This window comes from Mirounga leonina, unplaced genomic scaffold, assembly GCF_011800145.1.
Source record: "Mirounga leonina isolate KUSES-001 unplaced genomic scaffold, KU_Mleo_1.0 Mir_97, whole genome shotgun sequence".
Lineage (NCBI taxonomy): Eukaryota > Metazoa > Chordata > Mammalia > Carnivora > Phocidae > Mirounga > Mirounga leonina.
In genome coordinates this window covers 7,807,921-7,821,033 of record NW_023270889.1, presented here as the reverse complement: position 1 = coordinate 7,821,033, position 13,113 = coordinate 7,807,921, and the positions used below count along the sequence as shown (strand labels likewise).

Sequence of the window (13,113 nt, the reverse complement as noted above, 5' to 3'; positions counted from 1 at the left end):
GTGCTTTTGTTCAACTCAAATGGAAAAGAATCAACATACCCAGCAATGTTGGCCATGGAGCTTAGCGCATCATATCCCTGAGCAATTGTGACTCTTGGAACCTGGTCCATTGCCAAAACTGTAGTTTTTCTTTTAGAAAGTTTATTTAGCAAGTCTGGATTTTGGGCTGGGTAAATAAAGCTAATCAGTGTTCCCGATGTCTTTAAAAGGTCGGCTTCATGAACACCTAAAGTTGGATTAACCATGGGGGCTCGCACCTGAGGAAAAAAAGTCACGTCACTGATTAAAAATGTAAATATCTTAATCATATTTTTAAGTAAACCGGACAATTTAAATAATATGCAATGATTGAAATAACACTCCAGAAGTAATCTTTCAGCAATAAATTTCTGACTAAATTCCTAAACAAGGCAAGGAACACAAAGATCTTTGCCATCTGTCCCCTGATTAATGACCTATAAACTGTTCTGAGTACATTATTTACATATCTGAGCTCTTATTCTGGTAAGATTAAGAGATATTAGAATAAACGGGCAGGCAGTTTGTGTTGTGTGTTCAAAGATTCAATTCTTGCAAATTTTGGCAAGCACAAACATTTGGAGTGGCAAAAAGTTAAGAACATTTTAACCTAAACTCTCCATTGTCATATGTATAGATCTATGTCACCTTAAAATTCCAGCCGAATATTTCTAGATGAGCACAATTCAAACTAGTAGGCTTGCTGAATTGGGCTTAAGTAAAAAGCTATAATATAATTTTGTTCCAGGAAGAAGTATCAAATAAGTCAATGAACGCACACACCATAGGTTTGAAAGTTTCAAATGTCCACATTTCGAAGCCAATTTTTTTTTAATCCCACATTTTAAAATGTGGCTTTTGTTTTGTTTTTTAATTTCACTTGATCTTAGCCAAAAGGCCAAGAAGCGATGTTATTTTAATTTCTTACAGCCATTTTCAGGGACCTTAACGACTTCAATGTCTTTAAGGCTCGGAACATGGCTTTACTATCACCAGCTTTTCCTAAGTTCCTGCAGGCATTCAGGTAAGCAGATTCACTGGCTGGCTTTTAAAATGTGGTTTATATCCAAGTTTAAAAATCAATCTTCAATTAACATGTATCCTTTCATTAGCTCTTATTTCGCAATAGCGCTCTTAGGCAAGTAAGCCCAGAAAGCAATAGCTCAGGGACTTATGTTTTAAAAGGAAACAGAAACACAAACACTGGGTCAATATTTTCATTCCACAGCATTTCATCTCAATTTACCTATGAGACACTTTATTTGTTACTCCCATGTCAGTTGCTGCTCTGGTGATTCATGTGATTTTATAATAAGATTCTCTGGCAAGGTCTATTTTTCCTCAGTGAGAATCTATAATATAGATTTAGTAAAAATTAGAGGACAACTTTGAATTAATTCTACTGGCCCCTATCAAATCTCAGCTGAAACTGTTGGCATCTGAGTGATTTAAGTCAATAGGATGTCTCCCTCAATGTGCTTTCTGGATCCCTAGTTGCTCAAGATATTAACAGGCTTGACTCAGAAATTAGGTCCCAGAGCCAAGCAGTTTATTAATGCAAGTGTAAAGTTATATAAGTTTCTATATTGTAGGATTTCTCAGTGCTTTTAACATGCTCATATACACTGTGAATCTCTAATAGGAACACAAAGCATTTCCAAAACTTATGTGTACCCTACCAACCCTTTACTGCGGGACATCTCAAAAGTTTTTGATCCCTAGAGCATATATTGGAATGGATTATACTTATTTTTGTACCTAAGCTCTTTTACTATACTAAGTTATATCACCAAGTATCTGTAAACCTGAACGCTCTAAAAGCTTGAGTTGAATTACAACTTACCTACATACCATAAATTTTACTATTAACATCTATAGCAAAAAATTTTGTCTTCTGCAAAAATCACTAAAACCCTACCCAACTTATTCAGTAGAGTTTATGCAAAAAAAAAAAAAAGGCAATTATGTGATTGATTCACCTTAGAAATTAATATACAAACACACACACACACACACACACAAAGCTGGTATTTCCTGAAAAAGAAAGGAGCTTCTTTCAGGCTAATGATCAAGCTTCTACAAGCCCTATTTCCTTCCTTGTCTTGGTTGCAGAATGCTTAGGATTTAAGTTAATGCTCCCCTCTAGTAATTATCTCTGCTAGACTTGTGATGCAATCTCTTCCTTTCTCTATATGATTTTTTTTGCTTCAGATTTTACATCTAAAGTTCTTCAGCACATAGATTGCTATTGTATATTAAGACCTTTTATTAAAGTAGGTAAGGCTACTCTCCACTCAGGCCCTTCTTGCTTTCTCCAGGGCAGCCCTGCCCTCTCTAGAAATAGCAGTTATGTCAGATACATCACTCTTTCTTCTATGTATCAGAAGATCACAGCTATATCACTGTTCCTTCTATGTATCAGAAGATCACGGTATATTCAGTCCCAGGAGGAATTCCATGCCTTTTGTTCTATTCTAGTAGCACTTGAATACTCACCTGTAGGTATTTTGGATATATATGAACCAGGAAGTGCAAATTCTCCCTAGCCAAAAAGAAGGGAATTTCCATATGACAAACGTAAAAAGGAAGATCACTTTCTCCCCTCATGGATAAACATGGATCACATTGCCTGATAAAAGTTCTATTGGAATATGAAGAATATTCACAACATACAAGCATTTCTCTGAGGAAAGACATTGTTTGAAAATATGAAGAGACATAACAACAGTTTAATTTTCCTATGAAAAGTTTTTTAAACGTCGGCATGCCATAAATGAGGGGGGAAAGGAATAATTACTTTGACCACCAAATCAGAAGCCAGCACTTCCTTCACCCCTTGGATCTGGGCACCTGCTGCTCTGTAGTGATCATCAGAAAACTTGGAAGCTTCACCAGCACCTGATTCCACGACAACACTGAAACCCTGCTTGACCAAGGCCTGAACCCCAGCAGGAGACAATGCCACCCGCTTCTCATTTTGGAAAATCTCCTTGGGGACACCAACAGTCAGTTGTTTATATGGAATTCCTACAAAGGCAAAAAAAAAAAAAAAAAATTAGTAAAATACAACAACATAAAAACAAAAATAGGCAGTCTGTTCAAAATATACCACACATACAAGTTGCTGCTCAAAATAATATTCCCGCTTCATAATCATAATTGAGTTTTTTGATCGATCATGGGAAATATTTTTGCCCACTCTCCTGAAAATTCCAAATATTTCATTTAACCAAATGGTTCTCTTCAAATCACATGACTAGATTAGTTTATCCTTAGGGGGAAAAAATGGGTTGTAAGAGGGCGCCTGGGTGGCTCAGTTGGTTGAGTGACTGCCTTCAGCTCAGGTCATGATCCTGGAGTCCCTGGATCGAGTCCCGCATCGGGCTCCCTGTTCGGCAGGGAGCCTGCTTCTCCCTCTCCCACTCCCCCCTGCTTGTGTTCCCTCTCTCGCTGTGTCTTTCTCTGTCAAATAAATAAATAAAATCTTTAAAAAAAAAAAAATGGGTTGTAAGAGATCATTCAACAAGCAAATTCCACTCTTCAAACTAACCCTCTGGGATTTATGGTCTCCTTGTCCTTACCCTTAAGAAAGACAGAAGTAATCTGCTGTTTTGAAGAACAAGCCTATACTAGACACTTTGGTGGCCTGCCACACTCAAGAGTGGAAGGATCCTGGCAATTTGACCAATGCAATTCCTCACAGATTTCCAAGGTTGTATCCTGAGACCCTACATTCTTGGCCCCCACTGATTAGACCAGGGATCAACAGCTGGGTCAAAGATAATAGTCTACAGGCCAGACAACCTCTGACGTGACTTACACAGGAACTACCCGAGGACACTCTATGTTGGCCAGTAATGACCCAACCCATTCAGGTTCTTTTTCAGGGCGTCTGTGACCCACAGAAAAGGACAAGGGAGTAAATGGTACAGAAGCTATTTGTAAGCAACCATGAGGTAATCAAAGGGAGGTATACAGCCATAGTAGTAGAAACATCAGGAGTGGAGATACAAAGAGGGAAGATGAGCCACAGCTATGACATTCAGAAGAACATTCCACTTTTCCAAGAAGTAAATGAAGAGTTTCCTGGGCTTCTGTACTTCCCAAGATCACATACAATAAACCCTCATCACAAAATATAGCCTGATGGGATCCTATTCCTTGCAACCCAAAAGAGCCTGCATGATATATATAAAGTATTTATAGATGGTTCTGAACAGCTTTAACTACAGTACATTAGTTTCTTCTGTTTTACTCAACATGAGGGCATAAATAGATTTTTTTAAATAAAGATCTGCTTTTATATGTTTTACTAAAGCTTAGGAAATCTACTCTAACAACCTAAACTCTAGATATACATAATAAAAAAATTAAATTATCTCCACAGAATAACAATAATCATTAAGTGAGTGAGGCCTCAGAGAAATGAAGTCAACCTAAAAATACCACCACTTGATCAGTCTTAGACTCCATACTCGATAAACGGTAATAACTGATAGTAAACCAAAGGCAAACATACGCTGAATCTTACCCTCTACTTGAAGAAGAGGGAGGAAAATAATAGAAAGAGGGAAAATATTTTGGATTGATGTGCGAAGTTAAATCACATATACATTTCGGGCTTACTTATCTGACAATCTCAAATTACCTAGGCCCTATATACCATAAGCCAAGGAAGCTACCGAAGACAAATGAAGTCCCATCAAACAGATTTAGGAGCCAACCTGAAAGGGCATCCACTTGGCCAAATAGGAAACAATCTGAGCATGAAAGAGAATAATTAATTGCAATGTAATAAAACACATCCAAGTGAGTTAGTTATGATACTCAAAAAATATTTTTTTAAAAGCTTCACTAGTCAACTAGTCTTTGGTCTCCCAAAGATATCCACATTCTAATCCTCAGAACCTGTGAATATGTTAGGATACACAGCAAAGGAGAATTAGGGGAGCAGATGGAATTAAGGTTGCTAATCAAATGACCCTGAAATAAGGAGATTATCCTGGATTATCTGGGTGGTCCCAATGCACTCACAAGGGTCCTTATCTGTGGAAAAAGAAGGCAGAAGAGTCAGAGTCAAATAGTAATGTGAAGATACTATGCTGCTGGCTATGAAGACGGAAGTGGGGGCCACGAGCCAAAGAACGCAAGCCAAAAGCTGGACAAGGTAAGGAAAAAGACCTCTCCTAAAGCCTCCAGAAGGAATACAGCCCCACCAATACCTTCATATAAACCTAGTGAGAGCCATTCCAGACTTTGGCCTCCAGGAGTGCAAGACAATAAATCTGTGTTGTATGAAACCCATATATTTGTGATCACTTGTTACAGCAGAAATAGAAAACTAATACTTAAGGGAACCAAGACATTATTACCAAAACTAGTAAATAATGGGACAGAATCAAGCATTGGCACCACAACCTCAGGGTAACTAAATAATAGAGGGAAAGTTTCTCTTTACAGAAAAATTCTAGCTCATAAATGAAGATAAAATGATAGAGTATCACCATTTTAAAAACCCCCATAAAACCATGGATTTAGTTAATGATCATTAAACGTCTGTATAGCCTTTGAGTGAAACAGTGATGGGAGCTTCCTAATAGATGGATACCAACATCTAAACTCACTGATTAATCTTCTTGATGTAATGCAATAGATCATACACAGCATCACCTATGAAGTATTCTTACCAAAAAGAAAAAACAAACAAACAAATCTGAGTCTAATCAAGCCTCTAGATCTAGCTAAATGGTACAGAAAATACAAGGGACAGAGAAACTGGGTTTTAATAAGACCAGGGGAATTTAGTCAGCCAAACCTAGAATGTGAAATTCTGCAGGGCAACAACGACATTCTTCAACAAATAAATTAAAAAGAGAAAAAAGGAAACAGAGATCAAAAGAAGGGATGTAGCAAGCAAATACAACATGTAGATCCTGTTTGGATCATTATTTGGATAAGGCAACCGTAAAAAAACACTTTTTTTAAATATGAATACTAACTGGATTACTTTTCATGCTTCTCAATGTGGTAATTGTCGCGTTATACATTTTAAATAGAATCATTATCTTTTAGATATAAAAAATGATTATCTAGGAAATAGTCAAGAGCCAGAAATTGAATAAACAAAAGTCTCCTGCATAGTCAATATAGAGATCTTGATGTCCAGCCTTTAGTCACAAGGACAATTCTCACGTCCTCAATGCAGTTACTTACTTCTATCTTATACACAATTTTATCACGCTTGGATCATCTGGCTTTCTAGAACACCTAAAATAAAAATCTGAAGATAAAGTTGAGGACTCTCAGGGGCAGGTACCTGGCCAACAGTCACTTGTCATGTGAGAACAAGAAAAGAGGCTGTGAATTCTATGAAAGACAGACATAAGAACTCAAAAAGCATAGCGGTGTCGGGATCCTGAATGCACAGAGTCCTACAAACGTAAAAAGAAGGGCATTATTCTATGTGGCAAAAACTTTAGGTTGCCCCCCACCAAATGTCCATCCTGTTCTTCCACCTTAGTTACAGAATGCCGATTTTAATGGAATATGTCGCCATCTAGAACAAAGGACCTCTTTTATGTCCAAGTCTCCCTTATAACCACATAATGGCCACCTATCTGAGTTTTGGCCCATGAGGTATAGACAGTCCTAGGAGGGTCTTTGTGCGAAGTGCATAAAGGGATCTCATTCAGCTTAGAAAGCCCTTATTTAGCTTCTCCTTTTGGCCTGCACACTAGAACAGAAGCATGGGGATCCTAGCAGGGAAGGCCTTGTAGGCTACCAAAAGACTTCAGCTCTTAACTCTGCATGGGCTAGGACACTGTGGCAAATTCTGAATAGAAAAGTACATGATCTTTCATTTTTAAAAGATGATGCTGTCACGTATAGAACAGACTGTAGCAGGAGCAGAGGCAGAAAGCATAGAGCACATTTAGAAGATGAGCACAACAGTCCCGTGACAGATGATGGTGGTCCCGTGACAGATGATGGTGGCATGGAACAGGAAGATAACAGCAGTGATGGTGAGAAGAACAGACTCCGGATACAAGGTAGGGCTGAACCGTACCTACTGTGAAGATCTAGGAAGACTCCAAGGTTTCTGACCTAAGCAACTGAGATGAAGTTGCCATTCACTAAATCAAGAAGCACTACTTCAGATTAATTCATATACTTAGTTGCTAATTCTTGAGCAGAGATGAGCCATGTATGTTACAATTCCTCCATACTGACAAGGAAAGAGGAAGAGCTGCTGGGAGAAATGGTTACTCTGAGCAATAGTTTCCTGGGTACAACTCAACTGGTTTATCATCTCTCTTTTTCTCTTTTTCTATTTTCTTTTCTTCTCTATTAGCACTGACGATCAGGAACTTCTATACATGGAAAATATTTTTAAAAAGCACTCCTTAGGGTTCTTTTTTTAATGCAAAATGATGACTCACAAACACCAGGCTGTAACACTGCATGACTTTTCCTTTTATCAATCATCAGGAGATCTGTTAGCTCCTACGACTTGAAGGTTTGACTTACATCCATTGACGTGAGACTTTACCTGGTTTTACAGGAGCTTTACACCAAAGAGCCTGATGAGTATGAAATGTTCGTAAAAAATCCTTCTTCCCAGGTATAACCTTACAGGACCCCAAATTGCTAAGTAAAGGACACGAACAGCCAGTCACCACGGTTTTCAGTAGATTCGCCATGTTTGTATGAGCTCCCAACTTTCTGAATCCCAAATTTCCTTGAGGGTAAATCACTAAAACGAAAGAAAATAAAGTATTTATGTGCTAAGAAAAACATACTTTGTCATTTGAACATCAAAAACATTTTTTAAAAATACTAATTCAAAGAGCTTGGAATATAAAGTTTTATGTGGGCATCTACAATGAATTTATTTGCCAAGCCCTTTACTTACAGAAGATGCTTCAAAACTTTGTTTCCGACTCAGATATGTAAAACTTGAAATCCATTTTCCCACTAAAATAGTGGTTATAAACCCACTATTCAATTCTAAGCCTTGATCACCTAAGTCTAATTGATCCTTAATGTAGCTAGAAAGCTGAAAAAGAAAATTGCTATAGAGTCCAATCACATCTTACATGAAAGTTGTCTTCTAAATCTGCACATACAGCAAAAATTGCATAGTTATCCTTGAATTTCCCTTAAATTGTCTATAAAACTGTATAGTAGCAAGCTATTTAGCCACCATGTACAGAAAACACTGGCAACCCATTCAGTGCAGCAAGATGCTTATCCTGTAAGACCCCCGAATTGAGACTGAGTGAACATGAGATGCATGTTTGCTAAGTGCACATCTCAAAAAATTAAACATGTGTGAGATATGACACCAATTTTAAAAAAGAAAGAAAAATGCCATTATCACATAAGTTTGCGCTTGTAGGTGTGGGTGTAACTAGGAACTCTTCCATCAGTGGTTCTCACAAGTGGCTACTTCTTTTTTTTTTTTTTAAGATTATTTATTTATTTATTAGAGGGTGAGCAGGAGAGAAACAGCATGAGAGGGGAGAGGGTCAGAGGGAGAAGCAGGCTGAGCCGGGAGCCCGATGTGGGACTCGATCCCAGGACCCTGGGATCATGACCTGAGCTGAAGGCAGTCGCTTAACCAACTGAGCCACCCAGGCGCCCACAAGTGGCTACTTCTTTACCAGCTCTAAATGGGCCAGATGAAGTGTCACTGACCTTTGTTATTATTGACCTAAGCTTCAGTGGTTACCTCCACTGCTCTGCATGGCAGATCCCCAGGGCTGCACTGAAGGCACGCCCACCATTCCCTTGATTCCCGGTGTTCCCCCATCCTTCTTTTCTTTCCTTCAAAATCGGGAAGAAGCAGAAGATCTGGAATTCTATCAGTCAAGCTCAGCTAACTCCACCAACTGCTTTAAGCTCTGCCCCATCGTGTGGGCCCTGTTAGGGTCCAGCACCCAATCCTAGCAGACTCCATAAACATTCTTCCAGCGTCCAGAGGAAGAAGGGTCTAGCTTACTCAGAACTGCTACTACAACTCCCTGAAGCAACTTCTTACAAATACCAGAAAGCCACACTGGGAATGGAAATCCTTAATCCAGATGGTGCTTATTCTTAAAATGCCCTTTAATTCAACAAACACGTATAGAGGGCTGAGTCAGAGGCACAGCCGTTAGAAGCATCTGTAGAATCAAACTGGAATAGGTGACACACTTTGAGATAAGAAAAGTCAACAAGTAATAACACTACAAAGCAGAGTAAGGCAAGTCCAAAGCTCTTTGAGGGATCAAAGAAGGAGATTATGTATTCCTACAGGGCTCAGAAAAAAGGAAAGAAACACATTTGAGATGGAGAGCATAATGTGAAAAAAGCTAAGGAAGCGGAAGCATGCAACATGGGTTCAGGCATGCAATCAGAAATGTATCTGAACAATGTTTTGCACTTGAATAGGTTTTATATTTTCAGTGTTTCCACATGTCATTTCATTTCAATCCCAAGCATTCCTGAGTCCCATAAATATTCTCCTCATTTATTCATGGGTCACTTCTAGGGTTAGTCATGGCTGAGAATGGAGAGCAACAGTTTGAAATCCAGCCCCGAATTCAAAACATTCACAGAATCTATGCCAAGAACAAGGGAGAAACAAAGATATATAAAAGATATATAAAAGATACAAAGATATAAAAAATTCTTGCCTTAAGGGAGATTTGTCCTACCATTACCAATGACCTAGTTTTTTTTTTTTTAAGATTTTATTTATTATTTATTTGACACACACAGAAAGAGAGAGAACAAGTTGGGGGGAGTGGCAAGCAGAGGGAGAGGGAGAAGCAGGCTCCCCACTGAGCAGGGAGCCCGATGTGGGGCTCGATCCCAGGACCCTGGGATCATGACCTGAGCCGAAGGCAGACGCTTAACCGACTGAGCCACCCAGGCACCCCAACCAATGACCTAGTCTTATCCCAACCTCCCCACTTACCCTAGTTTCTCTTCTTGGATCATCCCACCTCCCCAACAACCACCATTCTCGTGGGGCTGATGAGGTTTACCCAGACCTCATCAGGGAAAGAACAAAGCTAGCTATAAGAGAGCCTGTGTGTTGTCTAAGTCTGCCGCTCACTCCCTGAATCTCTCTGCATCTCAGTCTGCTCATCTATAAAAGCATAGGAAAGCTCGTTTGTTAGACCCCATTAGGCTCTAAAACTTTTATGATGAGATTTTACAGTGCTTTAAAGCTGAAGTCCTATTTCATAAAATCTGGAAAAACTGTCCTGCCTACTTAGAAAATGGGAATTTGATGTTGAATAGATCCCTGGCATCAAGCATCAGTTAAGGCCAAGGCCTTCAGAGGCCGATCTTGCCAAAAAATTCCACTTACTTCAAGTTATGAACATACAGGACAGTGATCAGAAAGTAGTTTATTGGCAAGAATGGTCCCTACCACTAAGCCTAAATCAAATACAAATGACCCTGAAAGATATTCGGAGAATATCTGAAACCGTGTTATCACAGACAGGTACTTGTTTATATCGAACATAGAATACTAGCCTAATTGTCACATTTGTCCCTCTCTTCACTTAAAAAGCCCTCTATTTTATTATCCATGTGTTTCTATGACTTTGAAGCAATGGGGGAAAGCTTTACAACTCAAAATTGAAAAAAAAAATAATTAGTATATCATTGATACAGCACTGTAATGTAAGTTATTCGGATAACTTTCTCCCCAATAGGTACTAAAATTCTTGAGGGCAGGGAGAGAGGGCAGCCTAGAGGCTAACAAGGTGACCTGTGGGTTGTAAGCCCCCATTCTGTAATTTATTAGCTGTGTCCTTGGCAAGTCATTCACTTAACTCCTCTGAAACTGATTCCCTCACCTTTAAAATGAGGATAATAACAGCACCTGTCTGTTGTGAGGATTAAAAGGACACAGTATTTTAATTGCTATTATTATTCACTTTGGTATTACATCTGGCTCAGTGCTTTGCACAAAATAGGAAAACAGCAAGTGTTTTTTGATTGAATGAATGAATAACTAGGGCTAGGTAACTTGAAACCTAGGTATCTAAGGAACACATTCTCCAGAGTTTCAGGAGATTTCCTTTGAAAATGAAATGCTGTGTATCCTTGCGGAAAACTGATTCCATCAGCAAAGGTAAACAGCCTGAGCACACTTGCTGATAAGAAAGTAATCCTAAACTGTACATTTAATAAAATTTTAAAAAAACAGCCAGGTTTGCAAATCAAAGGGGTGTGATGGAGAAGAGGGGGAGCATTTTAAATAAAAGCATGCAAGTCCCATCCAAACGGAGTCTGTCCTACAAGACTCCTTACAAGGCGATCTCTCTAGGACTGCCCTGCACCACAGGGCGAATAAAGGACGCCTGCAACCGTAAACAAGTCACGCTTTTAAAGCAGAGCATACCAACCAAGGACACAATACCCTACAGAAGCTTAGACTGGCAGGCAGTGTGACCGCCACCAAACTACCGCCCCTCCTTCGGCCACTAAACTGCAGCGCGGCTGGCAACTGCCCGGGACCGCTATTTATAACCTTCCCCTGAAGCCGATTGGCCAAGGCCGAATAAGAGGCATTCCGCCTCCGGGGTTCGAATCAGCTCGGCCCCCACCGCTGTCTCCTCCCGGTCGCCAACCCCGGGCCCCACTCTGCCTGGGTGAAGTTTGCCCGGACCACCACCAGCCGGCACAGACAGACACACTCACAACGTTCGCTCGCCACCTCCTAGGTCTCCAGCTGACCGCCGACCCCGAACTCCCTCAAGGTTCAAGCGCAATTTCGGGGCGTCCAGCTGCCACTTCTCTAGGTGCACCCTCTATCAAAAGTCCTCTATGACCTCTCCTCCTCCCCCCATCTTGCGGGCCGAAATGACCCCGTACGACTCCCGCTGCCCGCCAAAGCTCCAAGATCTGCACCTGCACAGCTGCCTGTTCCCTGGCCCCCGCCAGTACCCAGTTCCCCAACCACCCGCCCACTCCTTTCCACGTCGCCCCAGCAAGAGACAGGAAAGAGGGCCCGCGAGGCGAGGTTCTCCTTCCGGACGCAAGCCTCTGGCCTGCGGGCGCCCGCGTGCCCCTCGCACCCAGGCCACTGCCAACCCCGCCCGCTTCTGCTCTTTGACAGGTCTCCTCCTCGGCGGGGGCCCGGACAATCCCCGCGAGCCCCGCTGCCCCTGCCCAGCTGCGCCCCAATCGCGCGCCCCGGCTGCCCGCGCCGCGCCGCTCACCTTGGCGGGGAGGCCAGGCGGCCCTGGGCGGTGCGCGCGGGGGGGACGCCGCGCTGACAGACCCGGGTTCGGGCCCCGAGGCTCTGAGCCTCCAAACCGGAAGAACAGCCCCAACCCCGCGGCGGCGGCGGCCACGTGACGGCGACACACGCACACACACGCACACACACACGCACGCACACGCACCGGCGCCCCCTCCCCCACCCCGCGCCCCTCCCCCCCGGCCCTTCAGCCCGCTCGGCCCGGCGCCTGCCGCCCTCTCTCCGGACGAGAACACGACCTCACCAAACGCCCCTTTAGAGCGCAAAGGCTAGTTACCCCAAGGGCCCTTCACTCCTCAGCGGCAGCCAAAACCTCTTTGTCTCGGGCTCTACCCGCGGGCCCCTGCCCCGCCTCCGCGCTTTCCCTCGGCGCGTCCTTGTCAATCAAACCTGGAGCCCTGCGCCGGCGCTCAAGTTTTCAGGGCTACATTTGGAGCTGGAGAACCGGTTACAAAGTGTGGTTTCCTCTCCAGTGTTCCACCAGAGCGAATACAAGGATAATATAACTCCATTTTTGGTACCTTTCCTCTAGCTCTCTAGGAAAAATCAGAACTTCTGTAACAGAAGAGGACCAAAAGGAAAGTGGGAGGAGGCCGAGGGGTGGTGAAGGGCGGGAATGAGGGCGCTGTTTTTCCATTCTGCCCGAAGAGGTGGAGTTAAATTCCTCGGAAACGATGTCAAGGCCCGAAAATTAACACACGTCTACGTATTGGTCTTCCCACCGCGGGCCCAGAGAAAGCCGCGTGCTGCTGGTAGTATTAATATCCAGCGCTAGAGGGCGCCCTTGGTGGACATGAAGTGGCCTGACAAGGCCTGGGTTGATGGCCGCA

The 13,113-nt window shown here is 42.2% G+C and overlaps 1 protein-coding gene and 1 non-coding gene across 6 annotated transcripts in view; both read right to left on the bottom strand.

The window, feature by feature from the left end:
• Positions 1-12,862, bottom strand: part of LOC118006538 (NAD(P) transhydrogenase, mitochondrial) — a 92,064-nt gene extending 79,202 nt beyond the window's left edge. The window contains exons 1-4 of one of the 5 annotated variants that reach the window (XM_034999230.1): positions 12,805-12,862; positions 7,568-7,771; positions 2,816-3,045; positions 40-257 (exon numbers count right to left, since the gene is read on the bottom strand). In XM_034999230.1, the coding sequence (XP_034855121.1) occupies positions 40-257; positions 2,816-3,045; positions 7,568-7,718 (599 nt within the window). In that variant the 5' untranslated portion in view covers positions 7,719-7,771; positions 12,805-12,862. Of the gene's footprint in view, positions 1-39; positions 258-2,815; positions 3,046-7,567; positions 7,772-11,721; positions 11,879-12,242; positions 12,342-12,560; positions 12,651-12,804 lie in introns of those variants that run through there. The other 4 variants (XM_034999227.1, XM_034999226.1, XM_034999228.1 and 1 more) reach the window with 4 other exon arrangements.
• LOC118006586 lies at positions 941-1,066 on the bottom strand. The gene has a single exon (XR_004678123.1). It is a non-coding gene; the product is annotated as a small nucleolar RNA SNORA33 (small nucleolar RNA).
• Positions 12,863-13,113: the final 251 nt, after the last annotated feature.